At 38.2% G+C, this 22,788-nt stretch overlaps 4 protein-coding genes and 1 pseudogene across 6 annotated transcripts in view; 2 read left to right on the forward strand and 3 right to left on the reverse strand.

The window, feature by feature from the left end:
• Nucleotides 1-751: 751 nt before the first annotated feature.
• Nucleotides 752-3,446, reverse strand: LOC149009229 (putative oxidoreductase At4g09670). The gene is made up of 2 exons (XM_089163392.1): nt 2,861-3,446; nt 752-1,521 (listed from the first exon to the last, which is right to left on the reverse strand). The coding sequence occupies exons 1-2, from the start codon at nt 3,320-3,322 to the stop codon at nt 901-903; spliced, it is 1,083 nt and encodes a 360-aa protein (XP_089019518.1). The 5' UTR covers nt 3,323-3,446; the 3' UTR covers nt 752-900.
• Nucleotides 3,447-4,578: 1,132 nt separating this feature from the next.
• LOC149009230 (putative oxidoreductase At4g09670) lies at nt 4,579-7,203 on the reverse strand. Its single transcript, XM_089163235.1, has 2 exons — nt 6,716-7,203; nt 4,579-5,542 (listed from the first exon to the last, which is right to left on the reverse strand). Exons 1-2 carry the CDS (start codon nt 7,175-7,177, stop codon nt 4,922-4,924), a joined length of 1,083 nt encoding a protein of 360 aa, XP_089019361.1. The 5' UTR covers nt 7,178-7,203; the 3' UTR covers nt 4,579-4,921.
• Nucleotides 7,204-9,223: 2,020 nt separating this feature from the next.
• LOC149009231 (16.9 kDa class I heat shock protein 3-like) lies at nt 9,224-9,861 on the forward strand. Its single transcript, XM_089160980.1, has 2 exons — nt 9,224-9,481; nt 9,589-9,861. Exons 1-2 carry the CDS (start codon nt 9,224-9,226, stop codon nt 9,859-9,861), a joined length of 531 nt encoding a protein of 176 aa, XP_089017106.1.
• Nucleotides 9,862-11,285: 1,424 nt separating this feature from the next.
• LOC149009232 (pentatricopeptide repeat-containing protein At4g21065 pseudogene) lies at nt 11,286-13,115 on the reverse strand (annotated as a pseudogene).
• LOC149009233 (Protein kinase superfamily protein) overlaps nt 13,048-22,788 on the forward strand; it is a 37,922-nt gene continuing 28,181 nt past the window's right edge. For 2 of the 3 annotated variants that reach the window (XR_016174361.1, XM_089160994.1), the window contains exons 1-6: nt 13,049-13,716; nt 15,673-15,717; nt 17,743-17,781; nt 20,670-20,840; nt 21,761-21,913; nt 22,122-22,157. Coding sequence is in view for 2 of the 3 variants with exons in the window: in XM_089160994.1 (XP_089017120.1) it covers nt 13,306-13,716; nt 15,673-15,717; nt 17,743-17,781; nt 20,670-20,840; nt 21,761-21,913; nt 22,122-22,157 (855 nt within the window). In the remaining variant the exon portion in view is untranslated. Of the gene's footprint in view, nt 13,717-15,672; nt 15,718-17,742; nt 17,782-20,669; nt 20,841-21,760; nt 21,914-22,121; nt 22,158-22,788 lie in introns of all 3 variants that reach the window. The other variant, XM_089160995.1, reaches the window with a different exon arrangement.

The raw sequence follows: 22,788 nt of genomic DNA on the forward strand, positions 1-22,788 counted from the left end.
TCCAATATATAAGAAAATAATTATCTGTGTTCAGCAAATTATTATTTTTTTTTTTTGATAGCGGTAGAGTTATTTTTTGGCTGTAGAAAGGAGAGAAAAGGGGCCATCAAAAGACAAAAGTTGGCTTCTTTTTTTTTTCTTATTTTTTTTAATTTTAAATTTATCTAATTTTTAGAACATGAATTAAAATTAATGAAAATTTTTGCTTGTAAAGCACTTTCTAATACAACTGGCAAAAGTTACGGTCATTTGATTTAAATGATCAGAGAGTGGTATTCATCGAGCTTACAGGATATTAAACATTAAAACAGTGTTGAACCCTATATATTGAGATAGAATTCTTCCATATGGTTGTCGCTTCAACCATGTGAAATCATTTGATTCTTCTACTCCTCTATCTTCAATGACCAAAGTTCTTCATTTTCTCTATCTCAAGGGAAACCCAAAACCCTTGTCTTGGAGAATCCCTATCCTTCTTCTCTCTCTGATTACAAAGCGTCTGTTGATGCCATTTCTACTCCCAGAAATAAACCTTATCAAACTCCTATGGAAGCGTTTTGCTTCCAAAAACTCTCAAAATCGATTTCTGGTGTTTTTCAAAGTATAAGAGATCATAGGCTCCTCTAGACATTGCACTGCCCAAATCGCTTTTGAAATCGATGGGTACTTCTAGCAGTCCCCTCAAGCAAACATGGTTACGGGAAATCAAGTGATATGCTTTCTATTTACTTAACAGATGCTCACGTTCCAGTTTCAGACAACCAACCAGACATAAAACAACAGAGTTCGAACACAAAATAGTGGCAGCAATCAGCAACAAGGCCAGCTCTTGACGGACCACAATTAAGCAAGGAAACAGAAATCAAGAGAAGATCTCAGGAAGGAGTCCCAATATCTAGGTCAAGCCTTAAGTTGGACTGGTTCGAAACCTTTATCGATTGATTCCTTGACTGCGTCCAAAACCAATTGTGTCTTCCTGCTGATGCTGGGCCACTTGGTCTCTGGTTTGGAACCACCCTCCTTTATACTCTTCACCAACCTTGAGAACTCCCTCACCATGCAGGCTTCCTGAGGGAGATCTGTTGTAATAACATGCTCAGAAGGCAATGGAACCCAACCTGTAACAAGCTCTGTAAATCTAGTCTGAGTAGCAGCGGAAAATGAAGCAACTTTCTCTTCTTTAGGGATGACAAAATCATGAACATGTAGAGTTCCTTTCGTTCCAATTGCTGTTATATCCATGGTCAAATTGGCGAGGAATGAACAATAAAATACTGACATCTTTCCATCTTCCCACTGTAAAGAAGCTCCACAAGCCAAGAGCACTCCTGCTTCATTATGAGCAGGTCCAGGAAGAGCAGTCACTGTCTTGGGCAGTTCATAGTCAGCAGCCCACAATATCGACCTGATGCAGTACCAGCCAATATCACCTAGAGCCCCTAGGGCATCAAGATCTGGCTTTACCCGGATGTCATCCTTCAGAAAATCATCACTAACACCAGTCGAAAAGTAGCTGTGAACCTGCACGAACAGAAAGTGATCAGATACCATAGAAGTAATACTACAACAGCGAGGGAAAAGATTTCAGGCAGACTGCATCCCACACATACAACCATAGTTTGTAACAATTACTATGCTTCGAAAGACTTGCTTCAAATATACCCTGATGTCACTTAACCTATACTTGATACAAGTGAAAGACATTAGACTGTTGAAGAAACCTGCAATCAAACTTTTCTTGTTTTCTATTCTCTAGCCAAATGAAACATGCCCCTGTGTGTTGAAAAAGGAGTTTCAGGGAAAGAGGGGAGGAGAGGAGAGACGATAAACTAAATTTGCAGGATAGAAAAGGCTAACAGCAGTAAGCCTTAGGATTTGAGCACGTTGTTATATTGGTTGATGTTGAGTTCATTAAATATACTTATATACACCTACCCCAGTGCCCAGTGGAAGGTAACTCCAAAAATTGAGTTTTCTTCCATTTGCTATTAATTTGATAAGCACAAACTTAAAGAGTCAGCAATGAAGAGAATCATTGTTCTCTGCCCCAGGTGGTATCTGCAGCTCAATTAATGGAATTTTCGTTAGATTTTACAAATTCATGCTTATGCTAAATTTCTCGGGCTTTTCCCTCTTTATAATTCTACTCTGGTTACATCATGTATCATCCGTGACCTGGTTCCGTTCAGATCTAGTTTCACTGTAACTGAGTAGGTTCTAAATCATAAATTGGTGTACAAACATGAGTTTGGGTGCAATACGTTCTTCACATTGATTAAGCTTTCAGCAAAATATCTTCTCTGCTACCGTTGTTTGCTAATCTATCAACCAACTCTGTAAACCAAAATTCAAATTTTCTTCTCAACTTTGAATTGTGAAGCCTGATACCATAGAAACAATTGCTATTCAAGGGTGCTGTTTACAAGTGGATGAACTCCAAGATCCATCAACTAGTTCTTAAGCTCTTACTTTGTAGCTTACTTATTTTTGCCCTTCTCAATTCTACCATAATTTTATACTTTAATTCTTAAACCATATTAACTTCCAATAAAACTGATTCGTCTAAAATCTACCTAGCAGATTTTTCCCATCAAATTCAATCGCAGAGAATTTGATCACTTAGGACATAAGAAACAAACAAACCAGCAATTTTCCGCCGCTTTCCTCTAGCAGCTCCAATTTAATAGCTAAAATCTTCAATCTATATCCACCACGGATGGATGTATGCACCATGAAAACAAGGTAATGTAATGTAGATAAAATCTAACCCTTAGAGCAATTCTAGTTGAAAACCCTAAACAGAAAAAGTAAAAATTTGACGAAATTTAAGGGTGAGTGATCAAGATCAGGAGAAACTTGCCGTTTTGAGATGACCGAAACGCTGGGAATCAGAAATGAACTCTTTCATCTTAGCAGTTCTAGGGTTGTGCATCCACATGGTTCCGTCCATGAACTGAACACCATTGGCTTCGCAGGCCTCGATGATCCGATCGAACTCGGCTACATTCAAAGCCACGGGCTTCTCCAGCAAGAGGTGCTTCTTCTTCTCCGCCGCCAGCACGGCCCACAGCACATGGAGGCTCGTCGGAAGTGGCATGTACACAGCGTCCACATCTGGGTCATCGAGTACAGCTTCGTAGCTGTCGTAGATCTTCGCCGACGCAGGGAAACCATTATCTGCGGCGAATTTCTTTGCCTTGTCGAGGGAACGACTGCCGACGGCGTACAGGGTTGAGTTGGGGGAGAGAGTTATGGCTCTCGATAACTTACGCGCTATTTCAGCGCAGCCGACGATACCAAATCGAATTGGGTTTTCGGCCATGTCTGCAACACTTCAAAGAGACGAGAGCTACCTGAGACAAACGGAGATGTGAGCAATGAGAACCACTTTATCCAGTAGAACCAAGAGGGCTGTGGATCTCTTCTCCGCCCAAGTCCCAACAAGAGTGTCCGTCCATCGACCAACCCTCTAAATTGGCGACACGTAATCTGATTGAATGCCAAGCGGTTACGTGTCATCCATCCAGAACGCTCTTATTGGGCAGAGAAACTAGATTCTGTTTGTGACTTCTTTCGGCTGGAATAACTTTTCAATAAAATAATATTGTGTAATATTCTATTCTCAATATAGACAAAATTATTTGTAAAAAAACAAAACTTTTCAATAGAATAATATTTTGCTTGCAGAAAAGAAAGAAAAGTGCATCAATCGACAAAAGTTGGTGCCCATTTCTTATCTACTTTATCTTTTCTTATCTAATAATAGTAAGAACATTTTTTTTGTTGGGTAAATTAACTCTAATCCATCCTTGTTTAGTAATAGAGAAATCTATCTTGTACATTTTCTTGTCCATTCATTTTTTTTTTTGTAGATATGTGATATGTGTCCCAATATCAAATTAAATAGTTGAAATCCAAAAAAATTTGATTATCCATTTTCTTTAGATATGTGACATATATCCCTAGGGTGTCAATTTATAGTCCGAACCGTTAAAACCGAACCACACCGGCCCGTTATAGCTCAAACCGAACCTTAATGGGTCATATTTGGGCTGAGGGTTTTGGAGCCCGCACCAACCCGAAACCGAACCGCAACCGATTTTGTTATTTTACATTAAATAGTATTTGAATCATTATATTATCATTAAGTAGTTGGTATAGACAATTAAAAAATTAAGCATGAATTCAAAGATCAAATAGTCATTTTACTATTTAATATCTAAGTTCTTGATTTCTATAGAATTGGTGGGATTTTTTTTAATGGAAATTGACCAATAACAACTTTGCTTTCCATATAATTTTCGCTTTTGTTGTAGGATTCTCAATTGTTTATTGTTTTTTTTCTTATACACCATAAACCACCACACAAACCACAAACCCAATCAAACCAACCAAACCACCAACCAAACACCCGAAACAAAAAAATGACTTATAAATGGATTTCAACTATTAGATATGATGTTGGGGCACGCATAAACATTTACAAGGAAATGAATGGTTCATTTTTGAGAAGGAAATAAACTAGATAAAATTCTCACTCATCATGAAGTTAGGGTCCCGCCATAATATTTGGCGTGAAGAAAATAGTGATTGTGAGTATTTTCAATATCCTTGGTTGCCGGATATTCTCAACTTCATGAGTTTCTGTGCTTCTTTTAATGTATTATATGCAATTTATAAAATAGTAATAATAACCAGCGGATTTGCAATGGATGCATATATGCAATTTATACCAAGGATGTCAACTATATAGCAAACTCATGGATATGAGAGCTCAGTTTATTCTGTGCATAACTCTTTAACCACTCTCCACTCTTTGATTGGTGGGTATTTTATCCAACAAGTCTTTTACAGATGGTATCGATTCCCACAACACAGAGCAACAAATAATTAAGAAGGAAGAGTATTTCAAATCTTCAGGTTAAGCCACAACCTCGATTGGTTTGAGATCTTTCTCAATGGATTCCTTGACGACATCCAGAACCAGTTGTGTCTTCCTGCTGATGCTGGGCCATTTCTTCTCTGGCTTGCAACTACCCTCTTTTATACCTTTCACCAACCTTGAGAACTCTCTCACCATGCTAGCATCCTGAGGGAGATCTGTTGCAACCACACATTGAGAAGGCAATGGATCCCAACCTATAGCGAAATCCCCAAATCCACACCCAGAAGCAGCAGTAAATGACGAAGTTTTCTCATCCTGAGGGATAACAAAATCATGGACATGTAGAGTTCCTTTGGTTCCAATCACAGTTATGTCTATTGTCATATTGGAGAGGAATGAGCAATAGAAAGTAGCTATCTTCCCATCTTCCCACTCTAAAGAAGATCCACATGCCAAGATCACTCCTGCTTCATTAAGGATTGTTCCACGGTGAGCAGTTACTGTTTTGGGCAGTTCATAGTCAACAGCCCACAATATGGCTCTGATGCAGTACCAACCAATATCACCAAGAGCACCAAGCCCATCAAGCTCTGGCTTTACACGGATGTCATTCTTGAGGAAATCTTCATCACCAGCGTTTGTGAAGATGCTGTGAACCTGTGGTAGCATAAGGAGTTAGGGAATCGTGTTAGGATCAAATCCTATGAACAATCATCTACCCGACGAAAGAAAGAAAAATATGAACATAGAGACCTCAAGGAGAAGAAAATCGACGGCCACCAACACGGAAGAGCTACATTGAGGCCAGGGGGACCATACCCCCTTCCTGCCCTTTTTTTGAAATTTTCTTTTTTCAAAATCAATTTTTGAAAATTTTCCTGTAGTCCTTCTATGTATGAAATATCACCACTTGCCTCCCAATTTTTTTGAAATATCTCATATTCCTTTCTCCAAAATTTTGAAATTTTCCCTCTGACTCTCTTTCTATGTATGAAATATCAGTACTTGGGCCCATAATTGGAGATTTTTTTAACAAAATAAAATTAATGGGCAAAAAATCTTTATATTGTATAAAATATCAATACTTAGCCACTCTAATGTTAAATCTTGGCTCCACCCTTGGTTGTCAATTATTTACTAATTTTCAATATCTCAAAAATCAATTAAAGAGAGTGAAGAGCAACATGGTTATCAAAACCCTAATTCGAGATAAATTAACACCATATATCTGAGCATTTGGGCTGTTAGGTAAAGAATTAGAACGTAACTTGCTAAGGGCTTGTTTGGTTACATGAATCCAGAGAATCCAGAGAATTCAAATATATGGATTCATGAATTTGAGAATTATACATGTTTGATTGTAAAAATATCTAGATTCATGAAATCTAGAGATTCACCTTTTTACACTAAAAAAGTAAATTTGTAAATTTATGGGTATGGGGTGAAATCTAGAGATTTCAAAAAAGCTATACATTTGAACATTCACAAAAATCATGTCGATCAAATAGTTTTTTAAGATGTATCCACAAATTTCATTCCACAACCAAACATCTAATTTTATAAGTTATAACTCCATAGACTTGAAATCTATAGATTTGAAATCTCATATAACCAAACAAGCCCTAAGATAATTTTGGAAGCAAAACTTGCCCCACACTCGTAAACTTGGCCTTTGCTCACTTTGTAGGAGAATTTCACTCTCTTGAGGAGCTTCGCTCCACAGGAGAACTGCCGCCCCTCCTACCCGTAGTCCCACAGGATCAAGCCCACATACATAACAAAGCGATGATCTTGTGTAAGATTAAAGGATGAAGAGTAGAAGAAGCTTACCGAATTGAGCTGGCCAAAACGCTGCGAATCAGTGACGAACTCCCTCATCTTGGTGGTCCTAGGGTGGTGCATCCACATAGTTCCGTCCATGAACTGAACACCATTGGCTTCACAGGCCTCTATGATAAGATCAAACTCGGCCACGTTCAATGCCACGGGTTTCTCAAGCAGTATGTGCTTCTTCTTCTCCGCCGCCAGCACGGCCCACTTCACATGCAGGCTCGTCGGAAGAGGCACATACACAGCGTCCACATCTGGATCATCAAGTACTGCTTCGTAGCTGTCGTAGATCTTCGCCGTCGTAGGAAAACCATTCTCCGCTGCGAATTTCTTGGCCTTCTCGAGAGAACGGCTGCCGACGGCGTAGAGTGTAGAGTTGGGCGACAAGGTTATGGCTCTTGATAGCTTACGCGCTATACCTGCGCAGCCCAGAATTCCAAAACGGATTGGCGTTTCAGCCATGTTTACAACACTGCAAGGAAACGAGAGCAGAGTGTCACTAATAAAGAAATCACAGTTACCATGTCAACCCTTTGAAAATCTTTAATATTACAGCTGCACGCATGTTTTGTGCTTTGGTGGTCCTTTGTGATCCTGATCACCCATGCATGGAACTTACCATGAAAATGGCCTCCTTCAATTGGTTCTGATCTTGGCATTCAAATTCATTTATGCTTTCTTATGTGTGGAACATGCCCACCAGATGGTGAATCTAAGTAGAAGATTATTGGTCTTAGGTTAAAAATGACAAAGCAAACCAATTCATGCAATTTTCTTGCAAGTTATGAAGTAGAAGTAGATCAGTCATTACACCAGAGTGTTTCCTAGAAAATCTTTTTATTATATTTTGTTGTGTATTTTTATTTTATCCTTCATATCTTGACATCAATTGATGACATGATACACTCAGAACATTATCTGACATGACATAACTAAATACTTTGGTCTTGGCTTCCATGCAATCAATTCATCATTTGGTTAATTGTTATTTTTTTACCAGATTTTCTTACATCCAAATGAACGTATATGAAGAACAATCTGTGATAGAAGCGAAGGGCAATATTGTACGACCTAACCAGATGGGTCGACTCATTTATATATATATTTTGCTTATTTCATATGATTGAAAATTTTAAAATTTTTTATTAGGATTTTGGGTGAGAGTTCTTGTAACGTCATTATTAACTATTAGTTTGAGATCTCTTTTTGTCTCCTTTTACATAGTGGAACTCTTCTTCAATTTTTATTTCAGAGTGTGAACCGATTCACATCCTTTGTAATTCCTTTCCCTACAATTCCTTGTAATTCTTTCATAGGATTGTGCCATGTGGTATTTAAGTAATCCAATGGTTATCCAATTTAAAATAAATTTGAATTTTATTTAAATCCACCCATAAATTTGAATTTTATTTAAACTTTAGTTTGTTATGTAACCTTTGGATTACTTAAATGCCACATGGCAAAATCCTACGAGGGAATTGCAGGGAATTGTAGGGAAATGAATTAGGGCGTGCCAAGATGTGGATCGAGACCACAGTATGAACCACCTTAAATCTTTTTTTTTTTTTTTTGTCAATTTGTTATTTCGAAGTGTCTGTGATAACATTAATAAAAGATAATTAATTGATATAAGAAATTTTCTTGATAACATATTTGATATAAGATAACCATATTAACATTATATAGAGAGAGAATTCTAATAGAATTCAACTTTTAATTCAATGAAAAATAAAACAAATGCGGTTGTATTTGAATTTTTTGAAACACAATCTTTCCAGCAGAGAGAATCTACCTGGAAGTGAGGTGAGCTCAGCAAAACTTGACACCATGTCACCATTAATTCTAGCTATCACTCGATTTCTTATTGTGACCAACACACCACCATCACCATCATCACAAGGCCACTACGGCAAATAATTTCAAGAGAGTCGACACTTTTATTATATGCAGTCAAATTTTTGAGTCACATTGACCCATGCTATTGGAAAATTTCTTTCAAACACGTAGTGGTACTTGTGGTACTTGTGATGACCAATGTTAATTAAGATGATTTCATTAAATTTCAATTGTTTGAAACATAACTGGGTTTATTTAAAATAAATAAAATCAATTATCCACTTAAATTAATTATGTGTGTACATAACTTTTTTGAACGATTGAGATTCAGTGAAAACTAGATTGTGCTCATCCAACGTTTAGCGTCATGTAAATGGACTAACCTAACAAAATCCTCAAGTCGTTTTTTTTTTGGTAGGATAAAATCCTCAAGTCTCTCCCTCGTATATATCCATGTCATGACACGTTGCATGATTCGTGGCGTGCAAGCTGGACATCTATCTCACCTGAGCTGTAACCGACACGATTGACTCGTATCCGAAACCTGTCAGCACCGAACCGAGTTGTAAGGACATGTAGCTGATATTTTCCACCACGTGGTTGTTCAATGGAAATGTTTGTTAATCGTGACAGCCATGCACATACGAACATGGAGCACTTAGTCTCTCGAAAATGTATAAATCTACAGAACGGCACACCGGAATGAAGATCCGAAAGAAAACCTTCAACTCTGAAAGCTTCAGTGACCGACGAGCAAGGATGTCTTCAACCCTAGGACCATGGATGGGAAGGCGAAGTGACCCATGGGATCCTCTGGGCGTCTTTGGTTGGAACTTGAGGCACGGCAGCGACCGTGACCGTGATCAAGCTTCTGCCCTCGCTTTACCTAACATTGATTGGCGTGAGACTGATAAGGCTCATGTCATCAAGGTCGATCTTCCCGGTTAGTGTTCTTCACTTGTTCTTCTTGTCTTGTAATTTGAAAATTTTACGATTTCAGGTTCTGTGATGGTCTGGGTCTTAATTTTTCTCTACAGGGGCTGAGAAAGGAAGATGTGGGAGTACACGTAGAAGAAGGAAATGTGTTGAGGGTCAGTGGGACCTGGAGCAAGGAGGAGGAGCGCGAGGATGACAAGTGGCACCGTACTGAGAGGCAAAGTGGCTCATTTGTGAGGCGGTTTCGTCTTCCTGATAGCGCTAATGTTGAGGGGGTCAAGTGTTGTATGAAAGAAGGTGTACTTACAGTTGAGGTGCCCAAGAAGGAGCCTCTTCCACCCAACCAGGAAGGCCGCTCCATTGATATAGCTTAGCCAAGCCTAGCCCAGCATAATAATATAGTACGGTAGCTTGCAGTCTTCTACCAAGGGAAAAGAAGAATAAGAAGCTGTGGTCTATGTGTTTGTGTATATGTATATCTTACCTATATCTTACGAAAACAAAGAAAGTAAGTAAATTTATCAATAAATTAAAGGTAGCTGAGGTGGTTTGGTAATGATTCTTTGGTGTCACACCTACAATGGGTGAAAATGAATGTTTTTGGTGTGCTTGCTCTGATTATTTTCTCATTTCATCAAATGGGCACAAAAAAGCGTAAAAAGTAAAGTAGGTACTTTTTTTTTACGATCTTAAAAACAAGTTAAAATAGAACTATTTAGATAGTAACTTTTCTGTTTGTGAGCCATGAACCTATATGCCGATTCTTTAATTGGAAATGGAAACGGAATACTTTTCTGTTGAGATTTTTTATTTTCATTTAAAAATTTAAAGTGAAAATTTTAAATCTCATGATGATTTCAATCAAACAAATGGGTAAATGACTTTGAACAAAGTTTACAGATGTATAAACTTCAATTGATTTCAATCAAGCAAATGGCTAACTAACATGTCATACTGTATCATGGGGTTATATTCAAGATACTGTATCATGGGGTTTAATTGGATATGATATAGAGTATCAGATCGATTAGGTGATTTTAAGAGACGTATAATTCGGCATTGAGTATGATACCAAGTATCTTATCGATCAGGTGATTTTAAGAGACGTATGGTTTCGGTATTGTATTGAGTGTGATTTAATGAGTATGAGTATCAATCATGTGATTTTAAGAGACGTATCGTCCTGTATCGAGTACTGTATGGCTGTGTAATTTAATGGTCTCGAGTATTGTATCAATTAGGTGATTTTAAAAGATGTATCATCCTGTATCGAGTACTATATCACTCTGATTAGTGTAATTTAACGAGCATCGAATTAGTCAGGTGATTTCAAGAGATGTATTGTCCTATATCAAGTATTGTATCGTTCTGAATAGTTTAATTTAATGGAGAGATGTATCGAAATATATCGCATCAATTTGATGAATATGGTGGGATATTTTAAACCTTGGTTATATCCTTATTTTCTTATCCTAAATCGGGATCAGTGAGCCCAGGGTTATATCCTCACACTCTTGCCTCAAATCGACATCGTATGGGTTCTGGTTTGGACGGCTAAGCTCAAATTTGAAGTATCTATCATAAATCCCTAAAATTGGAAAAGTTTATATCATAAATCCCTAAAATTGGATAATTCACATTAGATCTTTATTTTATTTTATTTTAATAAAATCTGTTAGTGCAATCTGGATTCACAGACGATGTGAATCCGTGCAATCTACCTTTCCAATTCGAATTTCAAAATATGTGCAGATTCCACCTTCGAAGTCGAGAAGTCGAAAAGTCGAGTATAAGAATGAAGTGGAGAAGTCGAGTATAAGAATTCTAGGGTTTATGCAAGAATTTGATCACCAATAATCGTTGCAAGAACACTTCCCTTCACTAAAATGATGGAAGCGAACTCGATCACGAATAATTATACATCTCTTATAAACCTTTGATATTAGCTTCGTGGCTTCGTGACAGTCTCTGCAGACTCGAAGGTTCTTGACTATGCGAATAGGACCTTCTGATATGTGTAACAGTCCATAAGCAATGGCAAGTCTTTCACTGTGAAGACCCAGTGAATGCTCTTTCTCCTCTTCGTCTATGTCATGCAGAACATCCTGTGTGGTTGTTACGTGCCCCTCCTGCTTCAATTTCTTGGCCATCTGGTCAAGCATTTGATAGATTTCCCGTCTCTCTGGATGCGATTCATCTCCCATCACAAACTCATGTACGGTGAAATCCACCTCTATAGAGCTCTGCCCATGATTTTTCTTTGCTTTTTTGTCTTTCATTAAGCTTCGAACCTTGCTTACGCTCGACCATTTTCCCAGTGAAGCATAAAGATTGGACACAAGCACATAACTATCTCCACTCTGAGGCTCTAGTTCGAGTATGTGTTTACTGATCTGCTCTGCTAGCTCTGCATGACCGTGGGCCTTGCAAGCACTCAGCAATGTTCGCCATAGCACTACGTTAGGCTCGATGGGCATGTTCTTGATGATCTCGTACGCCTGACTCACCAGCCCGGCTCTACAAAATAGATCAACCATGCACCCATAGTGTTCCATTTGGGGCTTGATTTTGTAGTCTGAACACATGCTTTGAAAATTCCGGCGGCCCTCTTCCACCAATCCTGAGTGGCTACATGCGCATAAGACGCTAGTGAAGGTGACACAATTGGGTCTCACCTTCGCTCTTTTCATCTCTGCAAACACATCTAGAGCTTTGTCACCATAGCCATGCACGGCATACGCTCCGATCGTAGTAGACCATGCCATGACATCCTTTTCGCTCATATTCTGGAAAACTTTCATTGCATCGTCCAAGCTACCGCACTTAGCGTACATGTCCACAAGAGAGGTTCCTAGGACGACATCAATGTTCATATCCCTTCTGTCAATATACGAATGCAACCATTTGCCCAAGTCAAGAGCCCCCAAATCCCCACAAACGCCAGCAATACTTGCCAAGGTGAATGTGTCAATCTCCAGATCCTGAAACTGCATTTCTCGGAAGACTGCCAATGCCTCTCGTGGGCGCCCATTTTGAGCGTACCCAGAAACCATTACGCTCCAAGAGCCAGCATCTCGTTCGCGCATTTCATCGAACAAAACGCGAGCAACATCAATATCACCGCACCTGATATATAACCTCATTAATCCGTTGATCACTGGATTTTCTACACCCAAACACAGCTTTATAATCTGAGAGTGGATTTGTTTTCCTTCATCTGATCTGAGTAAACTGCAACACGCTTTGAGCACAAATCCGACAGTGAAGCTATTGGGTACAAGCCCACTTGCGAGCATGTCTCTGTAGACGGAGATAGCTTTCCTGGAAGAGTCGCTAAGGGCGTAACCCCTGATAAGGGTGTTCCACATGAAGAGATTGGGATAATGGGTCCATGATAAGATGCGATGAGCATATTCCAAGTGTCCTGCAATCGACAGAGCTGAGGATTCGATCAGCTTGCTCGCGAGAAAAATGTCTTGGGTGAGACCAGTTCGAACCATGAAGGCTTGAATGCTCTTTAATTTTCTCAGTGATTTGCATTGCTTGATAACAGCAACCAAAGTTCCAGAATCTATCGTCATATCCGCATCTCATCTGCACCTCACACAACTTGCCTTCAATTTCGATCTTATCAGTATTCAGCGGCAACTTAGCCACTAAATTTACATATATACCCCTCATTGACGTCAACATCACAGGTTGCCAAATCTTATTTCATGTTTGCTCCTCGTGTTTATTATCCATCGGCGTAAGTTGTAACAGAGAGTGGATGAGAGAGCGAAGAGAGATTTCTTCTCTTCTCTTCTTGATTACCAGTTATGTCGCTTGGTTTGCCGCCATTTTCGTCTCCTGCTTACGCCGGTTTCAAATTGAATCGCCCTTACAATTCTGAATCTGTCTCCTCTTCATCCAGTTTTGGTGTTTTCTGGAAATTTAGATCTTACAAGTTTCCAGCGTTGAATCGATTTCAATCCTTGAGATACCGGCCAATCTCAGCTGCTGTTCGCGATGAAGATACATTCACCAAGTACTCCGGCTACATATTCGAACTCGGCGTGTCAGAGGCAGATAGCTTAACAGAATATAATCTGTCGAAGATTGCTTCCATATATCGGAAGAAGCCGTTAATAGTTCTTCGTCGTCTTATTCAGATAGGTAATACTCTAGGGCGATGGTTTGGGCTACGATATCTTGATAGCTTGACGGAGCGATCAGATCAGATGTTCGAGGTGAGGCACTTTTACTGATTTACATAACTTGCATGTTTTCTTTCCTTTGCGGTTTGTTTGAACTTTGGGTGTTTCTGGTCTTGCTTGTGAGACTGAGAGTTTGTTTATCTCTATGATAGCAACATGGATATCAATTTGTTATTCAAGAGTTAGAGTATTTTTTTTCCTTCTATTTGCTTATCGAGTGAAAGTCGCCCCAAACAAGGAAGACAAGGTTCTCTGTGAGCGTAGTCTCACAATCCCGTACATTTTCTAGCCACGAATCCTGGATTACCAATAATAGAGAACCAATGTATAATGCTGATAATATCTATTCATGCTGTCATTGCAATTTATTTTCCTAATCTTTAAGTCGGTGGATAGATAGACACGCATAGCTCTTAGCCTCTTAGGTAGAATACAAATCATCGCAGGCCAAAAGTAATCTCATTAGATTACAATCAGATTACTCGTTAAGAGCTGAAGTATGAACAGTGTTTTTTTCCTCAATAATTCAGTGGCAACTGAAAGTCTGAACACTGATTCCCCCCCCCCCCCCCTTCAGTAATTTGGTGGCAAGCGAGAAAAGAGAATAGATTCATAAACCAAGTACAATTGCTTTCAACTGAAATCGGTATTCTTTTTGATTTAGTTAAACATTTGTTAAAAAAAATTCTGAAATTAGGAGTAGAAAAATCAGGTTAAACTAGATACAATAATGATGTTGTCCCTATGATTCAACTCATCCTTAGTACTTGTTCCAGTATTTCTACATTCTATTTGCTCCCCACCCCCCTCCCCCTTAATTCCCTTCCCAATACTTTTTGCTGGAACTATTCCATCTGTCTTCCGGTTCATGAACTTCCTGATCATGTTTCTGTATCATCCGCTAATCATGTATTCATTTTCAGTATAATGCTTGGGACTTTAGAAATCAATTCTTTTTGAAGAAAAAATGATTATTGGGGGAAATTTTTTTACAGCCCCATACATCAGGCAGCATACAGGTGAAATAGAATATTGAATATTTTTCATCTCAAGTAGCCTGGGAATTTACCGTCCAACCAGTGGTTGACAAATTGGCACTTGGTGCTGGAAACTTAAGAACAATGTTTATTGTCGGCAATCTTCCCTTTGTTTGTTTTAATTGTGTTAGCTTTTGTCCAACAAGTTTTATTGTCAAATTCATTAGCATTTGTGTTTAGCTTAAAGTTTTTATTTTTTATTTTTATTTTTAGCTTTTCTTTGTTAATGACTTCTTGTTTTCCTTTCTGTTGAAAACAATTCTTATAGTTTTGAATGGTTCTCTATGTCATGAAGAATTGGCCCACCTCATGATAAGTAATCGAATCCCTTACATTTGGCAATTTTTAATCTTCGTTGTCAACAATATACATATTCCTTTCTTTCGGACCATCCCAAGTTCCCTACCAATTCCACAAGGAATTTATCTATGCAAAGCAAGCACTTTAGGATTAATATTCAAGATAGGCCAACTGATGATCATTTTGAGTTCCAATGGTAGGTAACCAATCAACTCCTAAGCTACACATAAAATATTTCCAGGTTAGAGTAACAAATCCACGATGTAGAAATAGGTCGTCTGTAATCTCCGCATTGAACCTCCTGACTGTGGACTTTCAAGGGTTCAAACTTTACCAAGATAAAGCATCCAAACGAAAGAAAACACAGGCTTATGTGTGCATGTGAATACGGAGAACTGCAAGTCTCAAGTCTCAAGTTTGTAGTTAATGTAGTGATTCATCTAGTTAGTACCATAAATGACCCAGATTCATGTCTGAAAAGTCTGGTGGCACACAGCACTGATTCTGATATCTGAGCTGGATTAATTCTTTGAGCCTTAAAAGTGTTCTGTTTATTCTTGATTAGTTTGTAGCATGAAGTTTTTGTTTTTTTTTGTTTTCATAAAGCCATGTGTGATCTATTTTTTTTTCCTTTGTCTTCCTCTATTTACAGGTCAGAGCTGCAGAGCTGCGGAAAATATTGGTTGAACTTGGTCCAGTACGTCTTTTATCTTTGCCTCAATTTTTCGGAAGCAATATAAAATAGGGTGTGTAGCTGATCCAACTCAGCTGGATAATATGATCTGTCTTGCATATCCTAAGTACAACTATTGAGTTCGGAGAAAATAATATTTGCCAAAAGTAAGCAAAGATGTGATGTTACGCAAGAAAAGTGAGGATTCCCCACATCCTTATTGTTCTTGTCTGACTGAGGTGGACATGGAAGAACCTTTAAAGTAGCTTAAGGCATCTTTTTCTTTTCTTTTTTGGTATAGTTCCATCCAGCTATCTAGTTTGTCTATGAGATGGTGAATCCAATGAGTGAACTGAAAATTTATTATATGAGATCCTCAGCCACTATAGTCTTTTTTGCTTATGTTTTGCACATGGTGAAATGATCCTGCTTCTTATGTTGAAAAGCCATGTCCTCGATTCGGCCCTGCTCTGGTCGCTCATATAGGTTTGCTCGGGATTGGTTATGGATTTCAAATTTCAAGGTCCTTCTCTGGCTCTTCCATATGTGACTTGGTAAGTTGGTATTTGGAACTATCGTCTATCACTTATGGAGGGAAAGAAACCTTAGGAGATAGACCTCCGATTAGATCTTTGGACTTGATTTCAAAAGTCAACTACTTTGATCTTTTCTAGGCTCCAGACATACTCTCATCCCCTATTTTGAACACACTAAGGAACAACCTCATTGTTGTTTCCTAGGGTTTAGCCTTTTCCTTCTAGCCTCCTGGCTAACGGCTGGCTGCTCCCCCCTTGTATATTCTTCTCGTTTCCCCCTTGAGTTTTTTGGTAATGAAAGTTTTGTTCATCTCCCAGGAAAAAATGATCAACTTGTAGAAAGGTGAATGATTAATAAGGCAATGAAGGTTATCTTACAAGGACTTAGGGACAATCTTAGTTGCGCTGTTTTAAGTTGGATAGATCTTTCTTAATGGAAAAAGTAATCTTGTTGATGCACGGCTGAAGACACACTCTTGAAAATAGAAGTCCAAGGGTTCTAATCATTAAATAGCCTAAGAGTATGATCCAAATCAGTCCATGACTCTCATAGGCTAGGACTACTCAAGTGAGTTAGAGTCGGCCTACATATTATGGTCTCCGATGGATAGACTTAAGCCCATGTCTAGTATTATATGAGTGGAAACTTGATAAATGCATTGAAATCAATAAAAAGGGCTGAAATCTGAAATTAAGAAACTCCATTTTCAAGGAGCTTTTTCTTTGTGAAGAGTTGGGTAGTGGTTGAGTCAATGTTAGGTTTGAGTAAATATTTTTGTGGTAGGTGTTATGTTCACTGATGTATTCAATATCTTTTAGATTGACTATATAAAGGGACTTATGTTAGAGGGTTGATCACCTCACTCATGAGTTGAAATAAATATTTACTTCTGCATATCATTCTTCTTTATGGAGAAGCCTTATGTTTGATCCAAGTAGGTAAGTGTTTCACCCAACCAATCCACTTTGCAGTGTGAAACCCAGCATTACTTTGTTTTTCTTATTGTTTCCTCACTTCCCTCATCCGTTAACACATTCATTTTAAGTGATTCATTTTCTATTTTAGTCACTAATCAGATCTGTCCATCCGTTCGACATTAGAATTTCAGGATATGCTGCTCATATTTATTTGGTAATCTTCACTTACAGCCTAATTTACCATTGTGTATTTGTGTCCCTGTTGTACTAATGTTATTCTAAAGTTACCATTAAGATATCACTCTAGGTCTTGTTTCTGGTTCACATCTGATTTTGTGCTATAGATAATCTTTCAAATCTGGAAAAAGATCTTATCTAAACTTGCTATCAGTTTTGGAATCTGAGAATTCCCATATATAGCTTGGTGTATGTTCCATCTCTGTATCAATTACTGTTGCTCTTCTCCTTCATTGTCCATGTCTCAGTATGACTACTACAATATTCTGCTACTAAAATGTTGTTTTTAGATTTATTTTTCTGGCTGTTCAAATTATCTTATTAATTATTATGATTTTCTTTAAATTTTGGTTTGCAGGCATTTGTCAAAATTGCTCAAGCTGTCTCATCTCGACCTGTATGTTTCCTTTTTCTTTTTCTTTATGGGTTATTTGTTGGATTATCAACCTGCCATTTCCTTTACATGTTTTTCAATCTTATGATCATTGATCACTTACATCACTCGTAAGAGTCATGATATGTTCTGATGCGTTGCTGAAAACTATTTCATTTTAATGATTTATTATTTGTTTTCTGCATGACTACTGAACGTTGCCAGTTTTTAGTAGTATCTCACACTGGTATTAGGTCTTGATTTTTTTTTTCTTTTTCCGTCTAGAGTGCTGTGTGACCAACGTATTTCATTAAAGCTTAAAAAGAAAGTTCCATAGGACTGCTGTACAATTGGTTATGATGTAAGCAGGCAGAATGTTGGGCAATTTTAGGAAGTTTCATATTAAGAAGCTATGTGTAACAGAGTGAGGATGTTGAAATAGATATGTGGAAAGACTAGGAAGAATAAGGTAAGAAATGAGCATATTTGCAAGGAACGAAATATCACCTAGTGTTGGGGTTTCGGCCCCTGGAAAATCATGCGAAACCCCAATATGTCGGTGATATTTTGCCAACCACAGAGTGGGGTTTCGCCGGCGATAGGGATGAACACATGGTGGTTCGCCAATAAGAGAGAGAGAGAAAGACGATAAGTGAAAGAAAGGCACAGCCATGCGGGAGGAAGGAGAAGAAGAATCACAGAAATTCGTAATCACAGCTGTCCTTGGAACACTCTGGTGGGATCTCCACCACCAACAAGAGGTACAAGCATCATCACAAGTGCAGAAAATTCAGAAGAAGTGGAATCATCTGGTGGTGGAAAAACGAATACCATCCCCTAACGGTGGTAGAGCATCCTCAGATCGCTGATTCTCCGTCCTCACAGTGGTGCCCCTCTCATCTCATCTCTCAAGGTCCTCCATCAAAATCTTATCTTCTAAAAGGATCTAGGGTTTATTCATTTTATTTATTTTCTAATTTTTTGGTTGTTCTGGCTAGCTTGAGAAAGACGCAAGTGGGAGAGAGAGTCAGGAGTAGCAGCGGTCATGAAAGATGCAGGCTGAAGAGAGTTGAGAGCCTGCCTTTCGATTTTTCTGCGACATTGTGCAAAAATCGTTTCGAAATGGTTTTCATATTGCCATCTTCCAAAACAGAGAAATATCGCTGACTTTCGCCATCGCTGATATGTTTTACCTTGCATATTTGAGCTGACTTGGGAGATTCCCCATTCAACAATAAGCTTTGGGAAAGTTGTTTGAGTTGGCATGGTCATATGGCTCATATTCAATTGATGACTAAGGATACATCTGCTAGGAAGAGTTAGATGATTCTGATTATAGGAGCTAAAAATGGCAGGGGCAGGCCTAAAATGATGAGGAGAACTTTTGATGAACTGATATAGTCTAAAGCCCATTAGAGGGTAAGGTTCCATTTGCTGATTTTATTAGCTGAGATCTCTCGACTTATTGGGCTGTTTCTCTTTTGTCTTACTTTCTTCTTTCATTTGTCATTTTCCATTTTTCATCTCCTTTCTCATCCCTCTTTCCCCACAAAGTAAAGCCACAAATCCAATTAGTAGCTTAAAAAATTAATTGGAATAAAAATGTGAGAGATAACTCTAATTGTGGAGCTTGTGAGTTCTGAGAGACAGCAACAGACAGATCACATGGTTTGTGGCATTCAGAATCTTTACTGTGGGATGCGGGGGGTGGACTCTGGGGGGTTGCCTTGGTGGGGAAATCGGTGAGAAGCTGATGTACATCAGTTCATCAAAACATGAAAAAGGCCAAGACAGAGTTATTTCTTTAAAAGATTTTACTGTTCACATGTACATTACTACATTACCATGAGTTAATTCATGTGCATAATGTTGTGGGGCAAAGTCAAAAGCTGGTTTGGATGATTGCTGCCAATAGCTTGAGTTTTCGTTTTCCCTTAAGTTTCTATCTTTATGTTAATTGACAAACCCGCCACCCCTCAGTTTTGTTGGCAGTCAAGCAGTCGTTCCACACTATCAGGAGTTGCCAATTTTGCAACCATTTAAATATATGCAACTAAGCTGAAAAGGGAAGAGATTGAAAAAAAATAAGAAAGAAAGAACAAACAAAAACAACACTAAAGTGAAAATTTTGTCCTTGATACTGTTTTGTAGCTATATGCAAATCTATCACAATTGATCTTTTGCTGGATTTATTGATTTGGAATCAATGCTGCATTACCATGTCTATGTATCTTTTTATTTTATATTGTTGGGTGTGGATGAGGGGATTTCCTAGATGAGCAACTTGACAAGCAGATCTTATTGGTCAAGGAATCTTCATATGGTACTCAGCAACAGCTCAAGTATACTGTCTTTTAACTTGCCGATATACTGAATTACAGCTTTCAGCTTTAGTAGCACTAACTTCCTCATTTCTAGTGCATGTCAATTTAAGAATCGAAACTTCTACTTATAATGTTAGAGAGGAAAAAGCCTGATCCATTTAAGATGTTGAAAGTGATTTGAATTGGAGAACAGTTGAAAGTGCTAATATAGAGGGTATTTTATTTAATAAATCATCTAGATTTTTAATTTTAGTTTTGCTAAGAAATAATTCTTGAAAATTATTTTGTTTGGGAACCTTTTAACTTGCTGCTTCTGATATGATGTATATTATGTAGTTCCAATCCCCTTCCATTCATATCCCATTAGTTGTTTATGGGTGTTTCCCTAAATTTCTTTGGGATACTCTATTCCTTTTACTACCGCATGAACAAATTTATATCTGGAAGACAATTAAAGTTTTCATACTGTGGAGCATTTGACTATCAACCAAGTTTTTAGTAGTCTTTTGACATCTTGTTGCACTTTACTGGAGATTCACTATTGTTGTTCCTCAGCTCTAAAGATATATTGGAAAACATTTCTTGTAGGATGTGATACCGCCGACATACTTGGCGGAGCTCTCTTTGTTGCAAGATCGAATAACACCATTCTCATCTGAAGTTGCTTTTGAAACAATAGAACAAGAGCTGGGATTGCCAATTGATTCACTCTTTTCGGAGATCTCACCTGAACCAGTGGCTGCAGCGTCGCTAGGGCAGGTTAGTATTTCGTCATAATTCATAGGGTCTTGATTCAATTGTTCAAGATCTTAATGCAATAGATCTCATTAAAACTCTGCAGTCTAGTGTCATTATGGAGGTTGTACTGGGACTGGTGAGCTCCCAGAAAGTCTTCATATTGCCCTGCTTTTCGTTAGCTGAACCCCTGTAATTCAGTTAAGGCTTTGTTGAGTTCAAATTTCCTATTTTGGTAAGTTCATGTACACAACATGGATATTGACTTTAGTATTATAATTTTATAACCAAGATTTTAATCCTACCACATTCATCGATCCCAACAGATGCATATCATATCTTTAAGCTGCCAATATGATGCCTAAAGAAATTGATATTCATACATGTAAGAAAGCTTATTTTTTGTATATAATGAATGAAATGCACTTGTTTCATTGTGATTTGCTCCATGGTTTTGGACCTCAACTAGATCTTGGGGATGTCTTTGTTTTTTATTTTGCAATTCTGAGATGAGATAGGATACAAGTTAAGAGAACAGCGTTAAATAGAGATTCAGTATTGTAATTGTATGCTTTCCACCTGTCGTCAATTTCTCAGAGAAAAGGAATCGAATTGAAATTAAGTTGTCCCATGTCATCGCAATTAAGTTTTTTGGCTGACCAAGTTGGGCTCTGAAACTGGATTCTTGAAGCATGATTTGCTATCTTTTCCATACATCTTTATTTTACAGCTCAGTTATTATGGAGCTTTATGCTTCAAGACTGTATTCTGCGTGTATGCTAAGCATTTCCTTACATTCCTTGACCATTACTGTATGCATAATATCTCCAACATTAATACAGGGCAAAACCTCTCTTAAGTACGCTTTCAATAGAATATCCAATACTGATACTTTATGCCTTGATTATAACCAATCGTGATTTTTAACTTTCTCAACCTCTCAGGTTTATCAAGCAAGGCTTCGTCCTGGTGGACTGGTTGTCGCTGTTAAAGTGCAGAGGCCTGGAGTTCAAGCAGCAATTGCTCTAGATATATTTATCCTTCGATATCTAGCAGGATTGGTTCGGACAGCTGCCAAGATTAATACCGATCTTCAGGTAACATTGCTGCACAGTGATGTGCTGCAGGAGGGTTTTTTTTTTTGGGGGGGGGGGGGTTGCTGGGAGGGGCTTGTCATTTGATTTGATTAGGTTTGCATCTTTGAGTGTTATAATTGAGGGCATCACTGTTTCCTGTACAGAAACAATGGGCTCTGTTTCCCTGCTTCATGCAATGCTTACTTTTATTAGTGAACTTCATTTGCAGGCAGTGCTGGATGAATGGGCATCCAGTCTTTTCCGGGTATATATTTATCTCTTTATACTTTTTTATATTTGCCCTTTATACTGTATTTTAGATCACTATTGTTTATATTATTTTGGAAGATAGTTGGCCCACTTCTTATGTTTCCGAGTAGATGGTAGAGTTGTATAACCTGATGGGACATAGGAGCTTATTTGTTCCTTTGACTAAACACAACATTCAAAATGGAAGAGCACAAACTTCTACAAACTGTTAAAAACTAAGGGGTTGCTGCTTCATACTTCTATGGTCCATGTCAAGCAATGTGCTACTTTTGTTGTTTTGTTTTATATTTAGTATTTACATTTGCGGGTAGTCTTTGCTTCTACTTATGTCCCATCTTGTGTGATAAAGATTATAATTAAAAGGATGAAAGCCATGGCAAAACACAAGTTGGGTATATTGTGAATTTATCAATTCTATCTCAGTTGTTTCCCTCTCTTTCTTCTTCTCTCCTTTGTCTTCCACTTGTAGGTACTGGTTCCAAGTTCTGGGTTTGTCACATCCTGTGATAAGTGGAATTGGGTTTGCGAGAGCACCTTGCTTGACTTGAAGAGTCCATAAGAGTTTCAGTGCTTAGATGATTTGGGTGATAATGAAAGTCCAGCATAATAACTATCAAGTAGTACTC

Source organism: Hakea prostrata, chromosome 7, assembly GCF_041222555.1.
Source record: "Hakea prostrata isolate BN-2017 chromosome 7, UWA_Hpros_2, whole genome shotgun sequence".
NCBI lineage: Eukaryota > Viridiplantae > Streptophyta > Magnoliopsida > Proteales > Proteaceae > Hakea > Hakea prostrata.